The sequence below is a fragment of the Mixophyes fleayi genome, chromosome 9 (genome assembly GCF_038048845.1).
Source record: "Mixophyes fleayi isolate aMixFle1 chromosome 9, aMixFle1.hap1, whole genome shotgun sequence".
NCBI classification, from domain to species: Eukaryota; Metazoa; Chordata; class Amphibia; order Anura; family Limnodynastidae; genus Mixophyes; species Mixophyes fleayi.
In genome coordinates, this window is record NC_134410.1 from 31685507 (window position 1) to 31709023 (window position 23517).

The following is a 23517-nucleotide window of genomic DNA, read 5'->3' on the forward strand; positions in this document are numbered from 1 at the left end:
TAGCGCCACTGACTCCGCAGCGCTGTACAGAGAACTCATTCACATCAGCCCCTGCCCCATTGGAGATTACAGTCTAAATTCCCTAACACACACACAGACAGACAGACAGAGAGACTAATGTCAATTTTGATAGCAGCCAATTAACCTACTAATATGTTTTTGGAGTGTGGGAGGAAACCGGAGCACCTGGAGGAAACCCACACAATCACAGGGAGAACATACAAACTCCTCACAGATAAGGCCATGGTCGGGAATTTAACTCATAACCCCAGTGCTGTAAGGCAGAAGTGCTAACTACTTAGCCACCGTGCTGCCCACATCAAATCACCATAATGGTCCAATTTTGTAGCCACATTAGCTTATCAAATCCTGTTATTAGATCTAATAGCAATTGTGGATTCCCGATTCAACTGCACTCTCCTCTTCCATGTTCAGTATTTTTTTAATATTTGTTGAAATAAGACTGTGCAGCTTTAAACTAAACACGAGTGGCAAAATTGCAGCAAGACAAAGAAAAATATCTTTCTAGATGAATGTCAACCAGAAACTTTTTCTGGTTACCTAACTTATTCTCTAAACATATTTAATTCTGTGGGGCATTGAGACAACAAATAAATAAATATAAAAACTCATTGGTCTCTAGTCAATGGCCGGACCATCCAACCTTTAAGATATCACTATCAACTCAGCTCTTTTAAGAGGTAAATCCAATTTTACAAATATATTGATAACATGCCCGTCTGACAAAGTCCATGTAATGAAACACGTCAGACCATGGCTTAGAGAGCTACAAATCTTGCAATCAGCCCATCTCTGGTAACGTGTGTTCTCTTCCGCTGAGTTGCACTTTCAGCTGTTGTGCCCGATTACGCTTGATGGTTTCTTTGGAGTTTCAGCCATTTGATAAGTAAGTTCATTGAATTTCAATGGTACGCATTGGGTGTTTTTAATAAGCTGCTCAATAAAATGTTATTTAAGCACTATGAACCACCCCCTTGTATTGGTATTATAGAATATTTATAACATGAACTGGAATTAAGAATAACCTGGAATAAAGCATACTTTTTAACACAACCAAGATATCTTAAAAGTTGCATAGGGGTATATTTACTAAACTGCGGGTTTGAAAAAGTGGAGATGTTGCCTATAGCAACTAATCAGATTCTAGCTGTCATTTTGTAGAGTGCACTAAATAAATGACAGCTAGAATCTGATTGGTTGCTATAGTCAACATCTTCACTTTTTCAAACTCGCAGCTTAGTAAATCTAACCCATAGTCTGCAATAAGGGGCTTCACCATATAGAAGCTGCAAAGCACCAAGAACTGCCTTCAACTGGCTTATATACCCTAAGTAGGCAATAGAGGAGCAAGTGGATTATTATAACCCCGTGTTGGTGGTATGTGAAAGTGTTTAAATGTTCAGAACTGAATTTGGATGTTATATATGTGTGCACTATGACATAGGGGCTAACGGATCCCTACCCTTTATGAACACCAAAGGACACTTCTGCACATTCCGTGAACTACTTGGCAGGCTCCCACCTTCTCTATCCTCTCTACAGATAACAGCTGTATAGATCATGCTTCTGCAATTGGTTGATCTCTAAAAGTTAGTTGGAGTTACAATCGCTTGGAGAGAATCCCTTGCAGTCCCCTGAAAAAAATAAATGTTCTTGTTCTTTGCCTGCTAACTGGAACAAACAGTTCCTGTAAACCCTGTACATAGTGAGAGTAACATCTCAGTCCAGTTTCCTTAACATGAGCTGTGGTTTACCAATGCACTTACTGTAGTACAAAAACAATTTTACTTTGGTGAACCAAAGTACTGATGCAGAGGCGGAACTAGTGAGCTGTGGGCCCTGGTGCAGGGAGGTGGGGAGGAGGGAACCAGGGCCCCCAAACCTCTGCATCTGCCATGCAGCGGGCCCCATTATCTGCATGTGGTGGCATCAGTGGAATATTTGCACATTGTAAATATAATGGGCCTGATGTTGAATGCATGTTGGACATAGTTTACACTCAAGAAAGTAAGAATATTGTATTTAAGCCCATATGCTGACGTATATAGCTCTTCATCTGTAAATATACTCCAGGTTTAATGTCAGACATACACTTATACACACACAATATTGTTAACATTTTGTTTTGATATAGAAAACATGTTTGCTAGTAGGCTTCCTATAACACAGCAGATATAATATATTCTTTCTCATATAATATATGCATAACCAATGAAGAAAGCACCTATCAGCTCCAGAGGTGAGTTTGCAATCAGCCAATCAGAAGCAGCTAGCTAATGCTGACAATCATCATCATCATCATCTATTTACATCATCAACATGTTACACTACACAAACAGGCGTATATCCAACTCAGTATTAGCACCGGTATGTGTAAGAGAATATGTTCTATGATAATCAGGTCACTGGAGAACATTTATTGGTCACTTTAGTATTAGATGATTGGACATTTTTAAACTTAATTTGACATTTTATTCAAATATTCTTCACATTATATTAAGTAGCATGAAAGGTTTATCTGTTAAACAATAGATAGACCAACGCAGGTCATTATATGGTATAAAATGGACATAGCACGGGTATCCATTTCATGCTTTCCAAGTCACTGGGTTAAATGTAACTGGGGCTTATAAAGAGTGCTCATTATAATATCACATATCATTATAAAATTGTTTAAATGTCTATATGTTTCTGAAATACTACTTAGTATGTTTTCCCATGTAATAATGAAATAGACATATGTACCAAAAATAGAAATGTTATCAATGTCCTTTTGTAGAATTCTGTGCCGTATTAGCCTAATGAATGCAGGAACTACTCTATAGAAAGTATACATTTAATTAGTAACTTAGTTGACTCAAGTTATTGAATTTTATTATATAGACATTGTAACATTTCAGGATATAAAAGGCCCCTTTGCCCAGAAGTATGTACCAAAAAAATACACAAAAACACACAAATAGCGCTGGGGATAAAGTAGCACAATTATATCACTGATGAGTGGAAATAACCACCTTGTTACCTGACTACTCAGTTGTTTTGTGAAAGGTTTGGTTTTTTTATCCCTGAGAAAATTGACTCTTACAAAAAAACATGTACTTATATTAACTCAACCATTAAATTTATGAGAGTTATCTATTAACTCCTGAAAGGTGCAGTCCAGGCTAAAATAAAGTTCCACTTCCTGGTCTATGCAAACACCACTGTAAAATCGATCTGCACCTCTGTTTGTGGTACTCCAGAAAATGTTCATTGTGGAGACTAAAAATATTACTGCACTGTCAAGACTTAGGGCCTGATTCATTAAGGATCTTAAATTAAGAAGTTTCTTATTTAAGTCTCCTGGACAAAACCATGTTACAATGCAAGGGGTGCAAATTAGTATTCTGTTTTGCACATAAGTTAAATACTGACTGTTTTTTCATGTAGCACACAAATATCAACTTTAAATTTCAGTGTACAAATAAGCTATCAAGAATTTGTGTTTTAAGAATACATCTAATAATCTGATAGTCATTTCTCTTAATAGTTCCTCTGCAAATCATTATCTCCTTTAAAAAATCTCTCTGGAGGTTGCAAAAAATGTGGCAGCTAGACACAGGCTCACAGCTCTCATTTACAGGAAGAGGGGCAAGGATAAGGCAAAGGATTTTACCGTACACAGAGCAGAGAGAGTTCAGAGGGGCGTTCCATAGCTTCACTGCTGACTATATTATGAGCTATGCGACTATGGTTGCCATGGTAGTCTATGACACTGTGCAGAATTATAAATAATTACTAGCAACATGGAGAATAAACTAAGGAAACATAGTAAATACTAACATGCTTCTTATATCCTGATTTATGTTAAAATAAACCACACCTCATGTTCTCATGGGATTGCTGCTTTAAGCCTCCATGTGCATTTTTATAAAACAATGTAAACATAGAAAAGTACAATACTCACCGTTTGTCTGTACTGCTGCAGCCCAGCGAACATAAAGTGTGGAGTATATAATAATTCTGGACATCAGCTGAAACCTTTTACTTTGGAGAATACTACATGCAGTCATGCAATTTAGGTTCCACATTTTCTCTCTGAACACGGTTAATTGTTTTTTAGAACTGTAAATGGAAACAAAACAATTAGAAAAACAGTTAAAGGCTACAAAGTACAATAGTATGTATTTAATTGTAATTTAATTAAAGAGCACATTGGTTACAAAGCATAACGTTGTTTCATCACTGTACAGCACAATGGAGTACATAGACCATTTATTTCACTTTTGTTACAGTATTTGAATGTTTTATGCTGCCGGCCTTTACACAGCAATATGAGGCTTCTGTGCTGGTGCTAATATTGGTCTTGAATAAATGGAACAATTATCATCATTTAAGAAAGATGTATAAGGTTGCTTATAATGTACAATTACACAGTGTTATATTTTACTTTTTTGTACAGAATACAATTTTGTTATAAAAATGGTACTTTCAAAGACAATTTATATTCAAAATATTTATAATGACATTTTATATCTGAATTACAAAATGTTTTCTGCCTAGCTCCAAAACATGGTTATCCATAGATACTTGAAATTTATATAAATGTTTCACTCATCTTTACATAACGCATTACAGAATTAGCACATGTAACAGCTAAAAAAATGTCAGAGGTATATTATACATATTGTTTAACCATAAAAATCACTAAAGGAACAAACTATTCATCTGCCATGACTCTGGTCCAGAGTACGAGGACCGGAGAGCCACAGAGCCAGGGGTCCTACCAGCAGTTCTGTGAAGGTTCTAATGGAGTGAGCTACATTTGCTAATACTTCTGAGCTACACCTCTGGTATATGGCTCCAAACCGCCTGGAGCCAAATTTGGCATGGGGGTGGTACTACACCCCAGTAATGAAACACTGTAGGCCTGAAATAAGTTTGGGATGGGGATCTAAAGATTAGATCTCCTAGTCCACACTAAGGGGCACTAGTGCAGAGAGGTAAAAGAGCCCCCTGACTTATGGCTTCAGATGGTTATGGAGCAAATACATATCCCTGTCACTATAGTTAATGTAAAATGTCTCGGCAGGCCATCGTAGACAGGTAAAGAAGTTTACATGCATTTGTTAAGGGTGGTCTACCCACCGGAAGACCTTTGTTAGTGGAACGCTAGTAGCCCATGTAAACAGTACATTCTTGTATGCACTTGGAAAAGCACTAATGCAAGCTTATAACTGAGCCAAAATCACAATTGCTATTGATCCTGCTTGTACCTGCAACAATGCTTTTCCCTACACTGCTGTGTTCCTGCGACCAACAGATTAAAGCTCACACTATAGTCTCCCAGCTGTCCAGCATTTAGCCTGGAGTTCCTGAGTTGACTTTATGCCAGTTACCCAGCAATCCTAATCTACAACAAGCAGAAAAGAAAGATTAAGCCCAAGCAACCAGTGCGACGGGTTCCAATTGCTGATGAAGTAGCCTGTTGGCAACATTTACTCACAGATCCTGCGATTCATTTTGCTAGGTTTTTTATGGACAAGCATTGATAATGGGAATTATTACAGCTGAAAAACCTAGATGTTGGTGAGTATTATTGGGGTTTTTATTTTTTGTGAAATAAAATTATTTTGGCAACGAGGTATGTGTGGTTTATTTACATTTTATCTTGGTGCACTGCAGGTCCCAGCAGGTCCTAGGCACCAGAGCATGCTGGAACTTGCGGTTCTCCAAGTGCCAGCATGCCCTGCCACCCATGGGTTAATGGCAGCCTGGGCTTGCTGGGACCTGTAGTATGGCAACATAAAATGGTTTGTTTACTATAAAAATATATCTTATAACCCCACATCCACCATACAGGGGTGTCGGAAGAGCCTTAGTGCTATAAGCACGGGTCTTGTAACTAGGGGGGCCCACATTTTTTGGCAGACCCCTTCGGGAATCCAGCTCCGTGCTGACCAGGGACTGGTTGTTATTATGGCGGGGGGACCTCACTTTGCTCGTTTCCCTGATATAGGTCCACCAGCCCCGGCTGGCAAAGCCTAGTGCTGGTTCTAGTATCATGGGGCAGGGGGGGTCCTGCTTTTTGTTCCTTCAATTTTGCTAGTACCAGCCTAGACTGACAACACTAGGTTTTTTTTTATTTTATTTTTTTAAAATGTATATCACTGTGTATTATTGTACTGTTTTGTCAGCCTGTGGGTCAGCCGGTGGGTCCTCCACTTGGCCCCTGGCATTGCCCTTTGAATGTCAACGTGGCGAGTGTCAACATTATTACTGTCGACAGTAACAATGACACCATTTAAACATGACAACAGAGCGAATCTGCCAACATTTACACCGTCACCATTCTGGTGTCAACAGTATAACTATCAACAGGTTCACTGTCGCCAGAATGACCACATGCCCCTAAAATTAGGATTGCATGGCCTCAGCAAACCTTTGGTATCTCTATTTTTAATTGCTGAATTATGTGAGTCTTACAAACACGACCTCACCATAATACATAATTATAAGTGTTCTGCTGTGGTCTAAATATATACAATACACATCTGGCACACAGAGTTAGAAAATTGATACTGTTCAGTGTATATAATTAGTATTTGTTCTCAGAAATGTCTTTCCTTTAGTTTACGTAGTATAACTAACTTTGTAACTATAGCATAACTTAAATATAATATTGTACAATTTAGGCTAGGGAGCTTCCCCTGAAAATGGAGAGGTAAAATAAAGTATTAGAAACTAATATGAATAATACATATTCTCTGTAAAGCACTGAATATAAGAAGACACCATACAAATAATTGTTGATAAATAATAACAAATAAGAGGGCTGAAAAGTATATTACAGTACATCAGAAAATACCAAAATGTATAACAATAGTCATTATTTTCAGAACAGCTTATTGTTTTGTTATGTACATATTTCATTTGTCTCCTTCCTTTTACTGTCACATAGGGGCATATTCAATTGTTGGCGTTACTGCCTAAAGTAACGTGGAGCACGCACTATTATCGTCATTACAGTAATAATGCGCGTTATTACGGTAGATTTCACGCTGGATTTCAGCTCGCGGCTCAGGGAGCCGTAATAATGGTAATACTTTTTCCGCTGCGGAAAACGCCAACAATTGAATATGCCCCATAATCTCTAATACCAAGGACAGTAGGAAGTAAATGTTAGATACATGTTAGATACATTCAACAGCTTAAAAACAGACACATAGAATTTGAGCTCTGGGCACTATGGGTCTCCTGTCTAGTTCCATATACTTGATAGTGATTTAGTGAGTTAAAATACTACCAGGTATCATTGTGTCATCATCATTCACTTTACAGCATGAGAGTAATTTATACAGATCATAATTATTGCAGCACAGCACCTATGTGCAGTAGTGCATATTTGTAGCTCTAGCGCTATTATCATGGTGCTCAACTGGACTGGCTACTCATGCTGACAGGCAGCTATATAACCTCCAGCCTGAAGGGTGCGCTGTAGGAGAGAAAATCACTCAGTGGGGAAGTGACATGTGATTATTATTATAGGGAGGAGGAAGCTGCAGCAGATAAGTGGGGATGGAGGGAGGATTTAATATTCTTGGTGGGAAGTTGATGTTGAAGGGATTAGGCATAATGATTTGGAGTTATTTATGAGGGTGAGGGGTTAATGATCTTAGTTGGGTACTTTTGATGGGGCTGTGGGAGGTAATAATTAAGAAGGTTACTGAAAATAAAAGGAGTTTTTAACGATGTTTGGGTTAATTAATTATGGTGATTTGGGGTTAATAATGTTGAAGGGGTTAATGAGGCTAAAGTCATTAATTATTGGGGGGGTGATGTGGTAGTTAATGCTTATAATGTGGTTAATTTGTAATGTTGGGGAGGTTAATATTGATAAAGAGATTATTATGATGATGAGAGGTTTAATGATTTTGAGGAAGTTAATTACAGGATGAAGGGAATGATTGATGAGGATGTTAAGGATTATTATGAGGGGGATTGACTATCATCAAGGGTTTTTTATGAGGATTTGGGGGTTACGGTGGCAAATGGTTAGCATTTCTGCCTCACAGCGCTGAGGTCATGAGTTCAATTCCCGACCATGGCCTTATCTGTGTGGAGTTTGTATGTTCTCCCTGTGTTTGCCTGGGTTTCGACCGGGTGCTCCGGTTTCCTCCCACATTCCAAAAACATACTAGTAGGCTAATTGGCAGCTATCAAAAATTGACCCTAGTCTCTCTCCCTCTCTCTGTCTGTCTGTCTGTCTGTCTGTCTGTGTGTTTCTGTATGTTAAGTAATTTAGACTGTTAGCTCCAATGGGGCAGGGACTGATGTGAATGAGTTCTCTGTACAGCGCTGCAGAATCAGTGGTGCTATATATAAATAAATGATGATGATGATACTTATGATGGACCGTGGCTGTGTGCTTGCCCCCCAGACTAAAATTTGCCAGCCAGCCCCTGCATGTAATGTGTGGGGAGAGGGGTGTGAGTGGTATTGTTGTAATGTGTGGGGAGAGGAGTGGTGGTGGTATTGGTGTAATGTGTAAGGAGAGGGGTGTGAGTGGTATTGGTGTAATGTGTGGGGAGAGGGGTGTGAGTGGTATTAGTGTAATGTGTGGGGAGAGGAGTGGTGGTGACATTGGTGTAATGTGTAGGGAGAGGGGTGTGAGTGGTATTGGTGTAATGTGTAGGGAGAGGGGTGTGAGTGGTATTGGTGTAATGTGTGGGGAGAGGGGTGTGAGTGGTATTAGTGTAATGTGTGGGGAGAGGAGTGGTGGTGACATTGGTGTAATGTGTAGGGAGAGGGGTGTGAGTGGTATTGGTGTAATGTGTAGGGAGAGGGGTGTGAGTGGTATTGATGTCATGTGTGAGGAGAGGAGTTGTGGTGGCATTGGTGTAATGTGTGGGGAGAGGAGTGGTGGTGGCATTGGTGTAATGTGTGTGGAGAATGTTGGGGCTGTTGTTGGCTTATTGTCACAATTTTTATTTTGCTTTGTTTCGAATTCTAACATTTGCAAACTCCCCCCTTCTAGCACAGTATTCTGCATCAGACATCAGTGCACCTGGACTTCAGCCTTACCTGCTAGCCAGGAGGAGGCGAGTTACTATTTTTATTTAAAAAAAGTCAAGTGTGTGAGGTTGTTGGTATTGGGGGGCGGTAGGTTGATCGTTTGCCTAGGGCGCCTAGAATCCTTACACCGGCCCTGCATATTTGTATGGATTCATGTATTCACAGCTACTCCATCATTGACTAAAGTAATTTTCCACTAAAGTTTTATAGGTGGACCTCAAAGGGGTAAATGAATGATTACTAAGCACAGATCAATACAGCATTTAGTCCACTCCCCTCAATAATTAAAAGGGTAAGTTCATTTTGTCAGTCCTCATAACCTACCTTGTTCCAATCACCTGCTGCAGTGACACCTTTAGTCCATATGATACCAACTTAACTCCTTAGTTTTCTTACCCACTAGTGTTGCAGTAAACACCAGTGACACCGCATGTCAAAGGTGATCGCATATGAAATGCAGTAGTTAATGAGTGCTTACAGTAGACACTCCATTTGCCCCAATGAGTTGCTAACAGAGAAAGCAAGTAAGCAGAGTAGGCAGCGTCAAAAGAAGCGCACCACACTGCTAGTGCTCCTGACTGCAAGAGCAAATGTTAGTGGGTCTGGGTTAATTAGAAACATTGGGTCGGAATTCGCTCCTAAGTCTTATATAAAGTACAGGTATAGTTCTAGTGTGTTTTTGCTTCCCCTTGTTGAGAAAGAAGATTTATGCAATATGTACTACAGTGAACTATAGTGCCTGAGAAAAAATAAGCCTGCGTTCGGTATATCCCATGTTATACATGGTACCAGCTGCATGGCAATAAGCCCGCGCTCGGTATATCCCATGTTATATATGGTACCAGCTGCATGGCAATAAGCCCACGCTTAGTATATCCCATATTATATATGGTACCAGCTGCATGGCATTAAGACAGCGCTCAGTATATCCCATATTATATATGGTACAAGCTCATTGGCAATAAGCCCGTGCTCAGTATATCCCATATATCCTAGTATATCCCATATCATGGGCAGCACAGTGGCTTAGTGGTTAGCACTTCTGCCTCACAAAATGAAAACATGAGGTATTAGTTCCTGTTGATATAACAAGAGTAAATGACATCCCCAAAAGGCACGCATTAAAAAAAATGCTTAATCTCAATCTCAAAAAACACTCAAAAAGGTACTTAGAGCTGTCCAGGATAGATGAATATGCCTACACCTCTTTTTTATACAGGTAGGGTCTCATTGAGGGTTAGGAGCAAAGCAAAAAAAGAAGTAATTTTACACCGTGACAAAACCATGTTGCACTGCAGGGGTGGGGCAAATGTAAAATATACAGACCGATTTAGGGTTGTTAGGGGGCGTGTCCTAGCGCAACTCTAAAATGCAGTATAAAAATAAAGCTGTGCAATATGTGTGTACTACATGCTAAAAAAGCCTAGTATTTTCCCTGAAAGTAAAAAATAAATAAATGCATTTGTACTCCTTAGATCGCAACTTGGTTTGTCTAGGAGCTAATCTTCTCTTCGCTTTTAGGTGTTTGCTTTAAACTTGTAATTTTGCTCCTTTGGCCCACATATATGTTTCATTTAGCTTCATATAAATTTTGACCATAAGGGGCTGTTAGGTATGCCTTTAAGCCTTTATTTTAAGTGACGTATGTTTCAGTTTCCTTTCTTACAACATTGCTTCACATGAGTATATATTTATGGGCGTTCTACATTATATGCATCAGAGAAAGACAAACTTGATAAATAAACTACTATTCAATCAATTGTTTCTAAGCATATATTACTCATGTACTGTACAATGCTACATTGTTACATTTCTTCATTTCATAACAGATAACTATAGTTCAAATATCACAGAATTAATTAATTAAGCATGCACAATGGAAAAATTGTTATCAATGGGCTAATAATTTTTCTGTTGGACATGCTTAATTATTTCTCTGCAACTCTCTTGCAATGTCTGGATTGTCTTTACAACAGACATTATAAAGGCAATCCAAAAGAGTTTGAGAATTCAATTTTAGCATTGCAAACTTAAAGAACGGGTTCCAGGTAAACAAGAATAAGTTTTATTGTAAAAATTACAAGGAAACAGGAACAGGAAACAAACTCATTCCACTTTGATTAGTACAGTAAATGGAAAGATAATTTGTTCAAAGGAATCAAGCTCTAGTATAATGGGAGTCATCTATGATGGGAAGGCACAGTGCAAACATTGTTTCACGGTTTTATGTTTGTGAAGGATTATTCCTTCCATTATATCCAAGTAAACAGTGTAACGAGTCCTGCCATTTTTAGAAATTGATGAGTATTCATTACATCGGATAAGCTTTATTCTCTCTCTAAAGCCTATCGTTATCATTAATCATACTGAGAAATGTCATGGTTATTAATGCCATGCTGTGTATCATTCATATAAAGCGCTGCTGTCGATATATATTTTACTGATCTATATAAATATTTTCTTTTTTGTCCATACCACATATTTCATTGCTGCCATTTGATCCTTTAAATCAATAATAAAATACCTGTAACAGCAATGAACGAGAAAAAAACGTGCAAACATAATTTTCCGGCGTTAATTTGATTCATCAAGGCACGTATCTGCCGATTTTGAGCATATTGTACCCAAAATCACTCACCCAGAACCGGACCATGCACAGCTAAAAGCAGCAACATTCAAATCATTTTTGTACCCAAAAGACACCTACTACAGCTTACAAATTCCTAGAGGGTACGGGGTGAGGAAGTGACGTGTGCCCATAGTCAATGTACAGTAAGGGCATGCCAAACTCGAGTGCACGCTGCCATGTCCGATTCAAGCATTGGGCATCTCAAAGTTACTTGTTCTTCTGCTTTATCTCTTGCTCCAGCTACAGGTCTAGTCTAAGTCCAGAGTACTAGTGATGACTGTCTTGTATACATGCTATAACGTGTTTGCAGTCAGGAGCAACTGTAAAAATGTATTGTATGTTCAGTAGACATTAAGAAATCCCAATAAATGTATTTCATAGGGAAATATATATATATATATATATATATATATATTTTCCTTTTTAACTGTTTTTTCGTTATTGTCCACAGAGGACATAGATTGTTCTTTTTGCATGTTCTTTGCAGATTTACATTCCACATAGGTATTGGACGTATCCTTCAGTATCTTGTGCAGTAGAGCTGAGTAGACATACACCCGAATTCATCACCGCCCGTATCTTCTGCTCCTTGTTGAATTCGGGTGTGTATAGGCCCGAATTCCATGCGTTTTAAAACGAACCCATTTTGCATTCAGTATGCGTGCCTTGATGAATCAGGCCCGTTGGGTTAAGAAATAAAATTGTGGACATCGGAGGCTTCTATTAATTGTAAGCGCATAGTTAATAACTTTTTTAAACAGTGTCAATGCTTCACAGTCAGCGCATGTAAGTACATCACAAACAACACTTCACGGTGTATCTTGGAGCACTACAATCTTCATAATATCATGTTTCTTCATTTTGCTTATACCACACTTTTTTTTGCATTTCAACTACTCCTCTTCGATAAGTAACTTATAAAGCCAAGAGAGAAAGAAGAGATGTTAAAATATTGAAAAAATAAATATACTATATGCACAATAAAACTTATGTGTGTCCCTGGGAATTAAGGACAGTTAGCACCTATAAAAGTGTGACCCTGTTTCATTGAGTAACTGGTAGGAGTCCTAGTAGAGAAACCTCAGCCGACATTCTAGCAGGGAGTAGGTAAGTTTAAACAATTTATTTTAAATTAGAAAACCTTTAAAGTATCAAAGTCATCATACTTGATGTATACATTCTATTCGAATTTAAAGAAGTCACAGATATTACCTGTAGTGTAAATAAATATTAAATATAACAAATGACAAACAGTTTGTTTCTTCCTTATACCTACTGTAAAGTGAGCAAATTGGTTATAGGGGTTTAGATTAATCCATATATATATATATATATATATATATATATATATATATATATATATATATATATATAAAGGTACTATCAGTTTTTTGATGACCTTAGGGAGGTCTATTTGTCATTTTGTCAACTTTACCTTTATAATAATTCTGCTCTCAAAACAAATGGTAACTTATTTGATGGCTCTATAGACCCATGTTTAAATGCATCACTCCTATTTGTCTAATACTTGCTTGAGTCAGAGCACCTTTGATATCAATAGAGATGCACAACCATTTTGACCCAGTTTAATAGCCACAAAAATATTTGATGTACAATCACCAATTAACAATGATTCAAGTTTGTATTTCGAAATCTACTCCTCGCATTCACCATTTGCAGTTTGCCTACACAGTTAGCGTTCAAAGGTTCTATTTGTGGTTCTCTTCACTATTTACATTTTATTTAGTGTTTTAAATACTTTTATTTGTAAAATGTAAATAATATTTTGAAAGGATTAAAGAGCATGTAACATTTTTTTTTCATTCCTACTGTTTCCGTAGTGCAAAGTTCACCCTCTGCATTAGAGTTTTGGGCATTAAAAACAGTTACAATGTATCAATTTAAACTTGAACATGTTCGAGGATCTTTGCTATTCAGCTCAAACATGGTCAAACGGACATAAACCTGTTTGACTTTCTCAAATTTAGCTACATTTTTTATTATTACTTTTATTAATTGTAAAACTTTACAAACAAGGAGGTACAGAATTTAAAATGAGGGAGGGGAAGTTCGAGGTACACATTTATTGCAGATTACCAATCATAAACAAAGCAAATATGTATCTTTTATTACAAAAAATAGGGATGTGAAGAAGGGATTGAATAGAGGATGTGGGAGTTGCAATAGAGAACTGAATTTTTATCAAAGAAAGAAGTAAAGATTTAATCTTGCAGGAGAGGGGCGGCCCTATAGTGTTTAGTTGAAGGATTCCAGGTATATGTGAATTTGTTGGGCAAATTATAAATAATACTATAAATGTATTCCATGAGATAGACCTGCCAGGTTCAGATAGGAAATAAAGTAAAGAGGGTAGATTTTTCCAGTAAAGTGTGATCTGGCATTTAGTTGTACTTAATATGTGCGATATTAATCTCTGTGTATATCTAGAGATATCAAACTTGTTACAAGATTATATTGAATAAGACAGAGAACCAGGGAGGTGGAAGCTCTTTCCATAATCAAGCCATTTTCGGGCAGTGACATCATACATGGGAAAAGGTGCCTTTATGGCCACAATGACGCCAACAAAGAGGGGAAATATTTGGAAAGATCTCTTTTGAGGAACAAGGTACGACTGGTAAATTGTTTTATGGCTGTTCTCACTGACTTTGATGCAAATTGGACACTTTAGAGAGATTAGATCTGATCTCTTCCCAGGTTTCAGGGATGAGACATTACCGAATGTCCTCCTTCCATTTGAGCGCGTGTGTGTCTTTAGGAGGACGGTTATGCTCGAGAATCAGGTAATACAGGGTTAATATAAGGGATGGACCTTAGGAAGGGAGTCGACTAAAGTTGTAAAATGCCTGAGCTGAAGATATTGATAAATACAAGAGTTGGAAACTTTACATCTCAATTGGATGTCCTCAAAACACAGCAAATATCATAGTTGGGATAGATCAGATAGGGATCTGATGTCATGTCTAATCCAATCTGGGAAACAGAGAGGATTCAAGCCTGGGAGAAATTGGGGATTATTCCAAATTGGGGTCATGTGATGTGTATCACATATTAGGTCATACATGGTAGTGGTACGGTTCCAGATTGTCATAGGGAAGGCTACAGTAGGGATTAGTTTGTGTAGATCTGTGTTGGGGTTTGAGCCATAACAGAGAGGAAAAAATATATTGGAGACGTAACTCTTTGAGGTGGAGAGTGTACTCCACACATTGGGATAGGTGTGTTGCTCTTTAATACCTCCTTCCCAGATCGGTTTGTGCAGGATAGCCATACAGATTCTGTGTTTCCTGGAAGACCTGATATATTAAATAGTTAGTTGCTGGCAGGAACTCTGCTCCGGGGGGGCTGGAAGTGGTAGAAATTGCATGGGAGGATATTCATCTTCAGTGAAGAAATCTGTGTCGGGGGAGGTTAAAAATTCAGATTAATTTCAGTTGATATTATAAGTAGATATTTCGCCAAAGAGGTGCAAGTCACATAGGAGGTTGGGGAGGAAACAGGTAATAGACATCAAGATATCACTTGCATTAAAGAGAGACCTTGTTTTCTGACTTGCCAACTCTGATGCAGGTTATATCAGGATTTTGGCAAAGTTTTACAGCTAAAGGCTTTATCATCAAAGATTAAGGGCCACAGGGGACAGCCCTGTCTAGTGTTGATGTGTATCTGAAAGGAAGAAGATTTAAAGCCATTATTAAGAACAGATGTGGTGGGGTTGAAGTATAGTGAGGCTATGCCTCTGAAGAAGGGGCCCCTCATGCCCATATCTGACAATGTTTGATGAATATGGCCATCCAACCCTGTCGAACACCTTTTCTGTGTAAAGAGCTAGCAACAAGGTTGGGAGTTTTTGCACTCATTAGAGATACATATAAGATCTATGGCACATTAATTTCCCTGTTGTGGTAAGAGGATCAAATCTGGGAGGACAGAATTGAATAGCCCCAATAACATGAGTATGAGGGAAGTTAAGAATATTTTATAGTATATAGCAGTGAGTACATGCGGATTAAGGTCTGAAGCACTTTCACAGGTTGTTTAATTTCTTTGTCAATATATCTTCCTTTAAGAAATCACTTTACACGGAAGACAAATTGGGGAGTGGGATCAATTGTAAGAATTGTTTGATCCGTGGATTTAAAGGAGAAGTGTTTGTAAAGGAGAAGGCAAGTTGTTACGACACAGTGAAACATAATAGTTTCTAAAGGAAAGAGCAATTTTTTTCAAATCAAATATGAGGTCGCCAATACTGGTCTTAATGGAATGTGATTTCTGGTTTGTTTCTCTCTTAATTTTTGAGCTGAGTCTGTTGTTTCCCTCTTATTGTAAACCTTTTGCTGGAGCCACTGCATAGTTTTAGCAGCTTTTTTAGACTAAATCTGATTGAGATGACCCCTGAGTGTCGCAAATTTAAGGTGGCTTTTCTGTATCTTTCATATAAGGTCATGAGGAAAGCGACTTGTGATTCTAATTTATTTATGCATGTCAGTTCAGTTTTTTCCTAGCTGAACTGTGGCTGATTAGAGTACTACGGATAATGGCCATGTGGACTTTCCATGGAGCTAAGGGAATGTGGGTATATTGTTTGCTCGTGGGGTGCAAGATGACCCAAGCACCGTATAAGTTGTATAATTTCAAGAGCACTGAGAGTTTTTTAGGTTCTCTGGAAGAGCCAGGAGGAGGAGATGCTGCAATGGTCTTGTTTTCCACCTAGGATGAGACACCTAAAGTTGCCACCTCAGATGATTTGACCCCGAGTTAAGCTAGATAATTGGTTGAAAAGTTTGAGGAAAGCAATCTGACCAGTATTTGGGGAATAGACCAATCACTATCTGCACAGCGACGTTTAAAGTGCTGAAGAGCTATTGTGCATTTGGTAGGAGAATTAAGGCCGTTGACATTAAGAGATAACATTTTCAAAGTCATGGAGGGCAAAAAAACAGGGAAAATTTATCAGTGAATGCAAGCCCCAAGGGAGAAAGGTAAGGAAAACAGAGAAGACAAGCATTCTAAGAAGGGGGAAAGTCCAGACATAAGAAATTTGGTATAACAAAATTAACGGCAATGTGGACGTTTCTTTGTGGTGTCCAGTGTAAGGAGGCAGCATGAGTAAACTGGATACCAGGAGGGCAGGAAAACACCCAATCATAAACCTATGACAACATTTTAATGAACATAATGGGAGAGAGAATGAAACTGAACTGTCAATTCTGTTAGTTACTCTCCCATCTCAAACTTGAATGAGCTGTTAAGATTAGGAGTCCTGCAAAACTGGGAATCAGGCGAATATATTCTCCAATAGAACTCAAGGAAATAAAAGTTAAATCCAGATTACCAGTTCCTGTGGGCCAACCATATTTCAGTAAATATTTAAACCCAACAGATATTTATATGGAGCATGAGAACACGATTTAGGGTAGTAAGTCAGAAACAAACCTTAAATATTTGGTGGATTAGAGTCTCAGAAAGTCGGTTGGACATTTATAAACAGTCAAGCTTTTGACCATTTGGATGGAGGTGGTCTTTTCTTAGTCTTAGATGATAAAATTGCATACAGACAGCCATCTCGACAATGTTCAGTTTTTGAAGAATGGAGATGACGTGATCCAGTGTTTTTATAAAGAAGAGTTTGCTAGCATTTGTGAATGACAGTTGAAAGGGGAAACACCATCTGTAATCGATGAGATCAAAGGACTCTGTGGACTTCATGAGATCCCTCACCTTTTTCAATGTTGTAGGTGATAAGTCTTGAAAAGTAAACGTCTGCGTTTCACAGTAGGAAATGGACATGTGTGACTTTGTTGATGAATTTCTCTTTCATTCTATAGTTGTGGAAGAGCACTAATATGTCACATGTAGGTTAATTAGGCAGGGGTTTAGGTTTGAGGGTGCTGTGAGCACAGTCCAGAAGCAAGTCATTCATATCTGGTTCTGGAACTAAGAACGTAAATTGTGCTTCTAAGTATATTGGGAGATCATGTGATGTAACTGTCTCTGGAACACTCTTAAATTGTATATTATTTCTCCTTGAACAATTTTCTGTTCTTTGAGAGTATCAAGTTCAGACTTAATATTTGTGTTCTCGTTTTGGTGAATTCTTGATAGCTGCATATGTCGTCTGTTTTCTTTTTCTGGGCATCATGTGCGGGATCCAAGCTGAAAGATCTAATTTTTCAGTTCTGCTAATAGTGTGAACCTACACTTGCATCATAATTTCTGTCATGGTCGGTCAGGATGAGTCAGAGTAGGAGTCATGCTCTGGAGAGACTGAGGACAAGGTCCTGGATATCACAAACTTTTTTGTTTAGTCTGCATGTAAGCAACATGCTTAAAGTTGCCCAACTATGTGTCCAGACTTCTTACCCCTGAAGCAAACAACATTTATCCTCTTAGATCCTGCAGCCTGTAAATGGTTTCCAAATTTAATAACTCTGTTGCTCAACAATTGTCTACCGGACACCACAAGCCAAGAAATTTCAAAAGATCTTTTATATCATATTATAACCATGCGTATATTTGTAATGCATAATTACCTTTCTTTATAGCCAGAAAATATGTGTATGATTTGCTCAGGACAACAAATAACTCTCAATGTATTTCTTCTTAGCAAAAAAACATTTATAAATAAAACAATAAATAACATTTATGGGCAACACGGTGGCTAAGTGGTTAGCACTTCTGCCTCACAGCACTGGGGTCATGAGTTCAATTCCCGACTATGGCCTTATCTGTGAGGAGTGTGTATGTTCTCCCCGTGTTTGTGTGGGTTTCCTCTGGGTGCTCCGGTTTCCTCCCACACTCCAAAGTGTGTCTGTCTGTGTGTCTGTGTGTGTGCGTGTGTGTGTGTTAGGGAATTTAGACTGTAAGCTCCAATGGGGCAGGGACTAATGTGAGTGAGTTCTCCATACAGCTCTGCAGAATTAGTGGCGCTATATAAATAAATGGTGATGATGATGATGATGATACATTTGGTAGTGGGGGGTAGGCAATTCTGAGAAATATGTCTAAGGGGTAATGGGTAATTTCTGTGTAATATGTATTTATATACCTAGCAATGTTGGGTATCAATGTTCTATAAAGGTGTGGCCATAGGGAGGTTTGTTTTCTGCACAAATCAATTTCAAATGAATTTTATAACATGTGATTTATAGCTATATCTATAGCCTATGTATGTCTAGGCAAGGAATACAGCTATTCACCTAGATGAGGAATTGAGGAATATAAGGGTTCCTTCTCTAATTAATGCAATTTTTTGGTTAGGAAATGGGTGGTCATGTGTAACATATGAGACCCCTGGACCTGGGGGGGGGGGCAGAGTGATGTGTGCAGCCCCTCTGTAGGCCTTTGTAATGATATCATGAGCATGTGATGGGGCCAGAGCAGATTTCGTAAACCCCCATTTAGGAATTCAGTTCTGGAACTGAAAGCTCAGACAGCTTGTGCAGTGCCCCCCACACTTGTTCAGAAGTATCCCCTGCAATGGCTATATCGCCACATCTGCCGTGTTATCACATTTTATGCTTCCACATAATACTGTTCTAAATAAATACAAATAAACCCCAAGATAAAACCACACTCACTATGTTGCCTATAATCCTTTATTTAACTTAGACAAGAGACTAGAAACTCATTTTAAACTATCACTCAGCTTAGAAATACAATTATGCCACATGAAAATTGAATAATAAATATTTATATTCTATTACATTTTAACAGAAATATAAATTACACATTAATACAAAAATAATCCCCAAAAATTTCTTACATGGTATGTTAAGATTTCAATTCACGCAGATCCTTGATTACATTTGAAGATCATTTTACCATGCATACTGTATCATCACACACACTATAGCAATTGCACAAGAAATTAAACAACAAACGTTGGAACAGAGTGTTCAGGAAGAGGTTAACACTATTAAAACTAGAGATGCTCAGACTCGGTTCCTCAAGAACCGAACACACCCGAGCCGGGCTCGGTACTCTTGCGCGCCCTCGGAATCGAAAACGAGGCAAAACGTCATTGTGACATCGTTGGATCTTGGATCTCTCGAGTTTTGGATTCCTTTTTAAGATCCAAAATAACGGAGGGTGGGAGGGCGGGCGGAACCCCATTTTTCTTTTCTGCCACTGCTGTGTGCCAATGTGTCAATGTGCTAGGAACTGCCGTGTGTTTGTGTCATTGCTCTGTCGCTTACCATCCAGCCAGGTCGCTGCAGTATTTGTCCGAAAGTGTATGAAAATAATATTGTGCTCTGTGAGATGGTCAAAATTGACTGCAAATGACTTGAAATTAGTGTTATTGAGGTTAATAATAATGTAGGAACAAAAAAAGAGCAAAAATATGTGATTTTAGCATATTTTAGGATTTTTCCTAAAAAATCCAAAACCAAAACACACAAGGGTGGTTTTGCCAAAACCAAAACCAAAAGATGAAGCTAATCCAGATCCAAAACCAAAACCAAAACCAAACCCAAACCACTTCACGGGAGTCAGTGAGCATTTCTAATTAAAACTTGTTAGAGGAAAAATGTTCATTGTTGCAGTGAACATCAGATGCTGAATGCAGCCCTTCAGGTGGATTTCTAATTAGATTAACCTTTTAACTATTTTCTTTTCCAGAATGCACAACTATGAAGGAACACTGTGCGACATATCTCAGAGAAGCGTAGTGTTCCATAATTGATAAAACATATTGGAAAAAAATGTAGTTCAAGTAATTAAAGGGTAATTAACAGATTGTTTATTCAAAACACCTGCTTACTTTTCCATAATATTAAATACATACAATAATTTAATCTTAACCTAGAAAGTTAGAAAAATGTGATGGGTTAAATGTAAATATTGTGTGAATCACTTAGTGCATCTATCTAAAATGTATCTTTTAAACTTGATAATATTTCAAACACTTACTGAAATTGAAAACTCTGTAAAGCACTACCGAAATTAAAGCAAATTTCAAGTATAAAGATACGTCAGAAATGTTTATATTCTAATTATTGTTAATTTTTTTCAATTATCAAATAGCAATGAAACTGCAAAAAAAGTTCCAAATGACTTATTTGTTAATTGCAATATCATGCACACTACAATAATTAATTGAACATAATGAGAAGGAACTTTTACCTATGTATTTAATCATCCAAAAGGCATTTTTGTTTTGTGAATGAATCTCAACAAATCACAAGAGTACCAGGGAGAAATATTAACATATGTCTTATTACTACGACTACTAATACAAAATTAAAACATAATTACAGTGAAACAAAATTATATATAACCCTAAGACATAATTGTCAGTAATATGCCCACTCAATAATGTATACATAATTATATATATGTTGTCTCCAACCAATACTTGCAGAATATTGTTGATCAAAAAAAATAAAACTGATTTTATGACATGCACAAACTTATATCTAATGTAACCTACAGCATTTAGTCCCACATGTTGTTGACATCTATGAGAAACATTCCTGTTACTCTACTCATATTTCTGTTCTAAAAGGCAATAACATTTCAGTAGACTGTACTATTTCCTATGAATTACACTACAATATTACACTTACCAAGTGATATTCTCTCAGCATCCAGAATGTTGTACTTGCTGACAAACTGCAGTACTAGAACAGATTAAGTATTGAGCATAAGAGGGGTGTGGTCAGAGGAGAGCAGCCAATCATTGGCACACAAACAATATAATTATTCTACATGAGTAAACTCCATGAGTCATAAACCTGAATCATGTTAATAATATAATCTAGTGTAGATTATTTTGTAACTTCTAATTGCATAGACGCTTGAGTCAAACACACAGATGTGGTTCAGACTCACTCTCTCTTGCAGGATGTATGCGTCAGTACTGGCAAACAGAGGTCCCCACACATTCATTTGCAAATTAAGATAAAGCTCACGTGTGGCTGGTGAAATGTTGCACAAGCATAACTGATGGGAACAGGTGCAACGTCATCTTCTTACATAAAGTAAAAGTACCTATTTCATTACAAACTCCTGTTTTCCCACCACTCCTCCTCCTTATCGGGTGATTACAAGTTTACTTGTTTCAAGAGCTAATGTTCCCTGGTGGTGCTGTCAATCTCTACTGCGCTTTCCACTGCCAGCACTGTAACTTTTAGGTAACTGATCCCAGGTGCAGAATTTCTCTTAGTAATGTATCTTATTATGCTGAATGGTCCAGTGTATTAGGGTACCCTCTGTTCCATTACTCAACTCATATTGGCTTAACATTAGCATGCACTCATGCTCTTGGGGGGAGATTTAATTAGCCACGATGGTCCTCAGAATATCGCGGCTGTGCAGTTTTACCGTTACTATGATAAATTCTCAGCTGATTTTTCCTTGCACCTCTATGGGGAGTGAGGAAAAATCAGCGGAGATTTCTTGTAAAGATTCCGCTGAATCTCAGCGCAATCTCTCCCTTGGATTCCAACACTTTCACAGATCAATGTCACACACTTTTACATGCCCAGGAGACAATACAAATTAGATTCAGAGTAAGAGTAATTAGAAAGTAGTAAAGTTACGTTTCATTACTTATAATTGTTGTCATCAACATCATCATTATAATCATCATTTATTTATTTTGGCACCACAGATTCCATGGTGCCGGAAAAAATCATACAGATAAGGATAAATTGTGCAAGCAAAAATGCATAGATGCAATTACCAGAAAATCACATGCACACGTGATGCATCAGCAGCAGACTTGACAAGGGACACACAACAGAGAAAAAGAAAAATGCATTGCAGAATTTAATGGGAAAAATTACATGGCATACAGAGAAAATTCAGCAGCATACATGACAAAGGATATATTAAGTAGACAGATAGTGCTCGGGTATGAGACATATGGTAGAGAGGACCATTACATTCTAGAGGGGGGAAGAAGACAATAGGAATGAGAGGGATAAGTATAGTTTGTAGTATAAGCCAGGTGTTGGGGGAGAGTGGAGAGACAAGGAAGAAACTCTGTGAAATAGAGGTAAATAGTACTGTAAATTTACCAGATTAGATGAAAAATGGCACAGATAATAAACTACGAGTATGGCGGTTCTAAGCAGACCCAAATATTTGGCCCCAGGCAGTGGTGATCGGGTGCCAGTAGCTGTAAGATGGTACAGGTGCTTTAATTGTAAGGGTGAGATACAGTTCCATGTCTGAAAGTAGATGGTGAATAGATAGGCCAGGTGTGAAGGGTGCCTTGGAGCCTTGCCTAGATATCGGAATAATAGATGATGTGTAGACCTATTTGGTGCAGGGGCCTAGAAGGTGCAATGGTCAAGATGGTACAGAGGGCTAAATTGAGCAGAGCCCTAGGTGCTGCAGAGGACAAATTGGTCCAGCGGTCTAGTTGGTTTAGAGCCCTAGGTGTGGAGGCCTGGAGGTCTAGATGATGTGGACCCAGATGGTGCAGATAAAGTAGGCCCTGACAGTTTAGCCACCTAAACAGTGGCAGAGACTATGCATAGTCATGAATAGAACAGGAGTCCAAGATGCATCAAAGGTCCAAATGGAGGCATAACAAGCACCAGCTGTCTCTGAGGGAGCTAGCAGAGAAACATGTATCAACCAGGCCGAGTTAGTGTCACCTGATGTCAGGGACACAGTCTTGGGCTTTGGATAGCAGGTGCACCGAGGCATAAGAGATACCCGGGTTTGGAGGGGAGACCCATGGCCAAAAATGGAAATCCAATGGTCAGATCGAAGTGGATTGTAAAATTGAGGATGGGAGCTCTATGATCACAAGACCATCCTCAGTGGCCATCGTGATC

At 38.3% G+C, this 23517-nt stretch overlaps 1 protein-coding gene across 1 annotated transcript in view; it reads right to left on the minus strand.

Annotated features, from left to right (window-relative positions):
- IL13RA2 (interleukin 13 receptor subunit alpha 2) overlaps positions 1-21404 on the minus strand; it is a 38834-nt gene extending 17430 nt beyond the window's left edge. The window contains exons 1-2 of the mRNA XM_075187207.1: positions 21295-21404; positions 3968-4125 (exon numbers count right to left, since the gene is read on the minus strand). Coding sequence (XP_075043308.1) covers positions 3968-4091 — 124 coding nt within the window. The 5' untranslated portion in view covers positions 4092-4125; positions 21295-21404. The remainder of the gene's footprint in view (positions 1-3967; positions 4126-21294) is intronic.
- Between the last annotated feature and the right edge of the window lie 2113 nt (positions 21405-23517).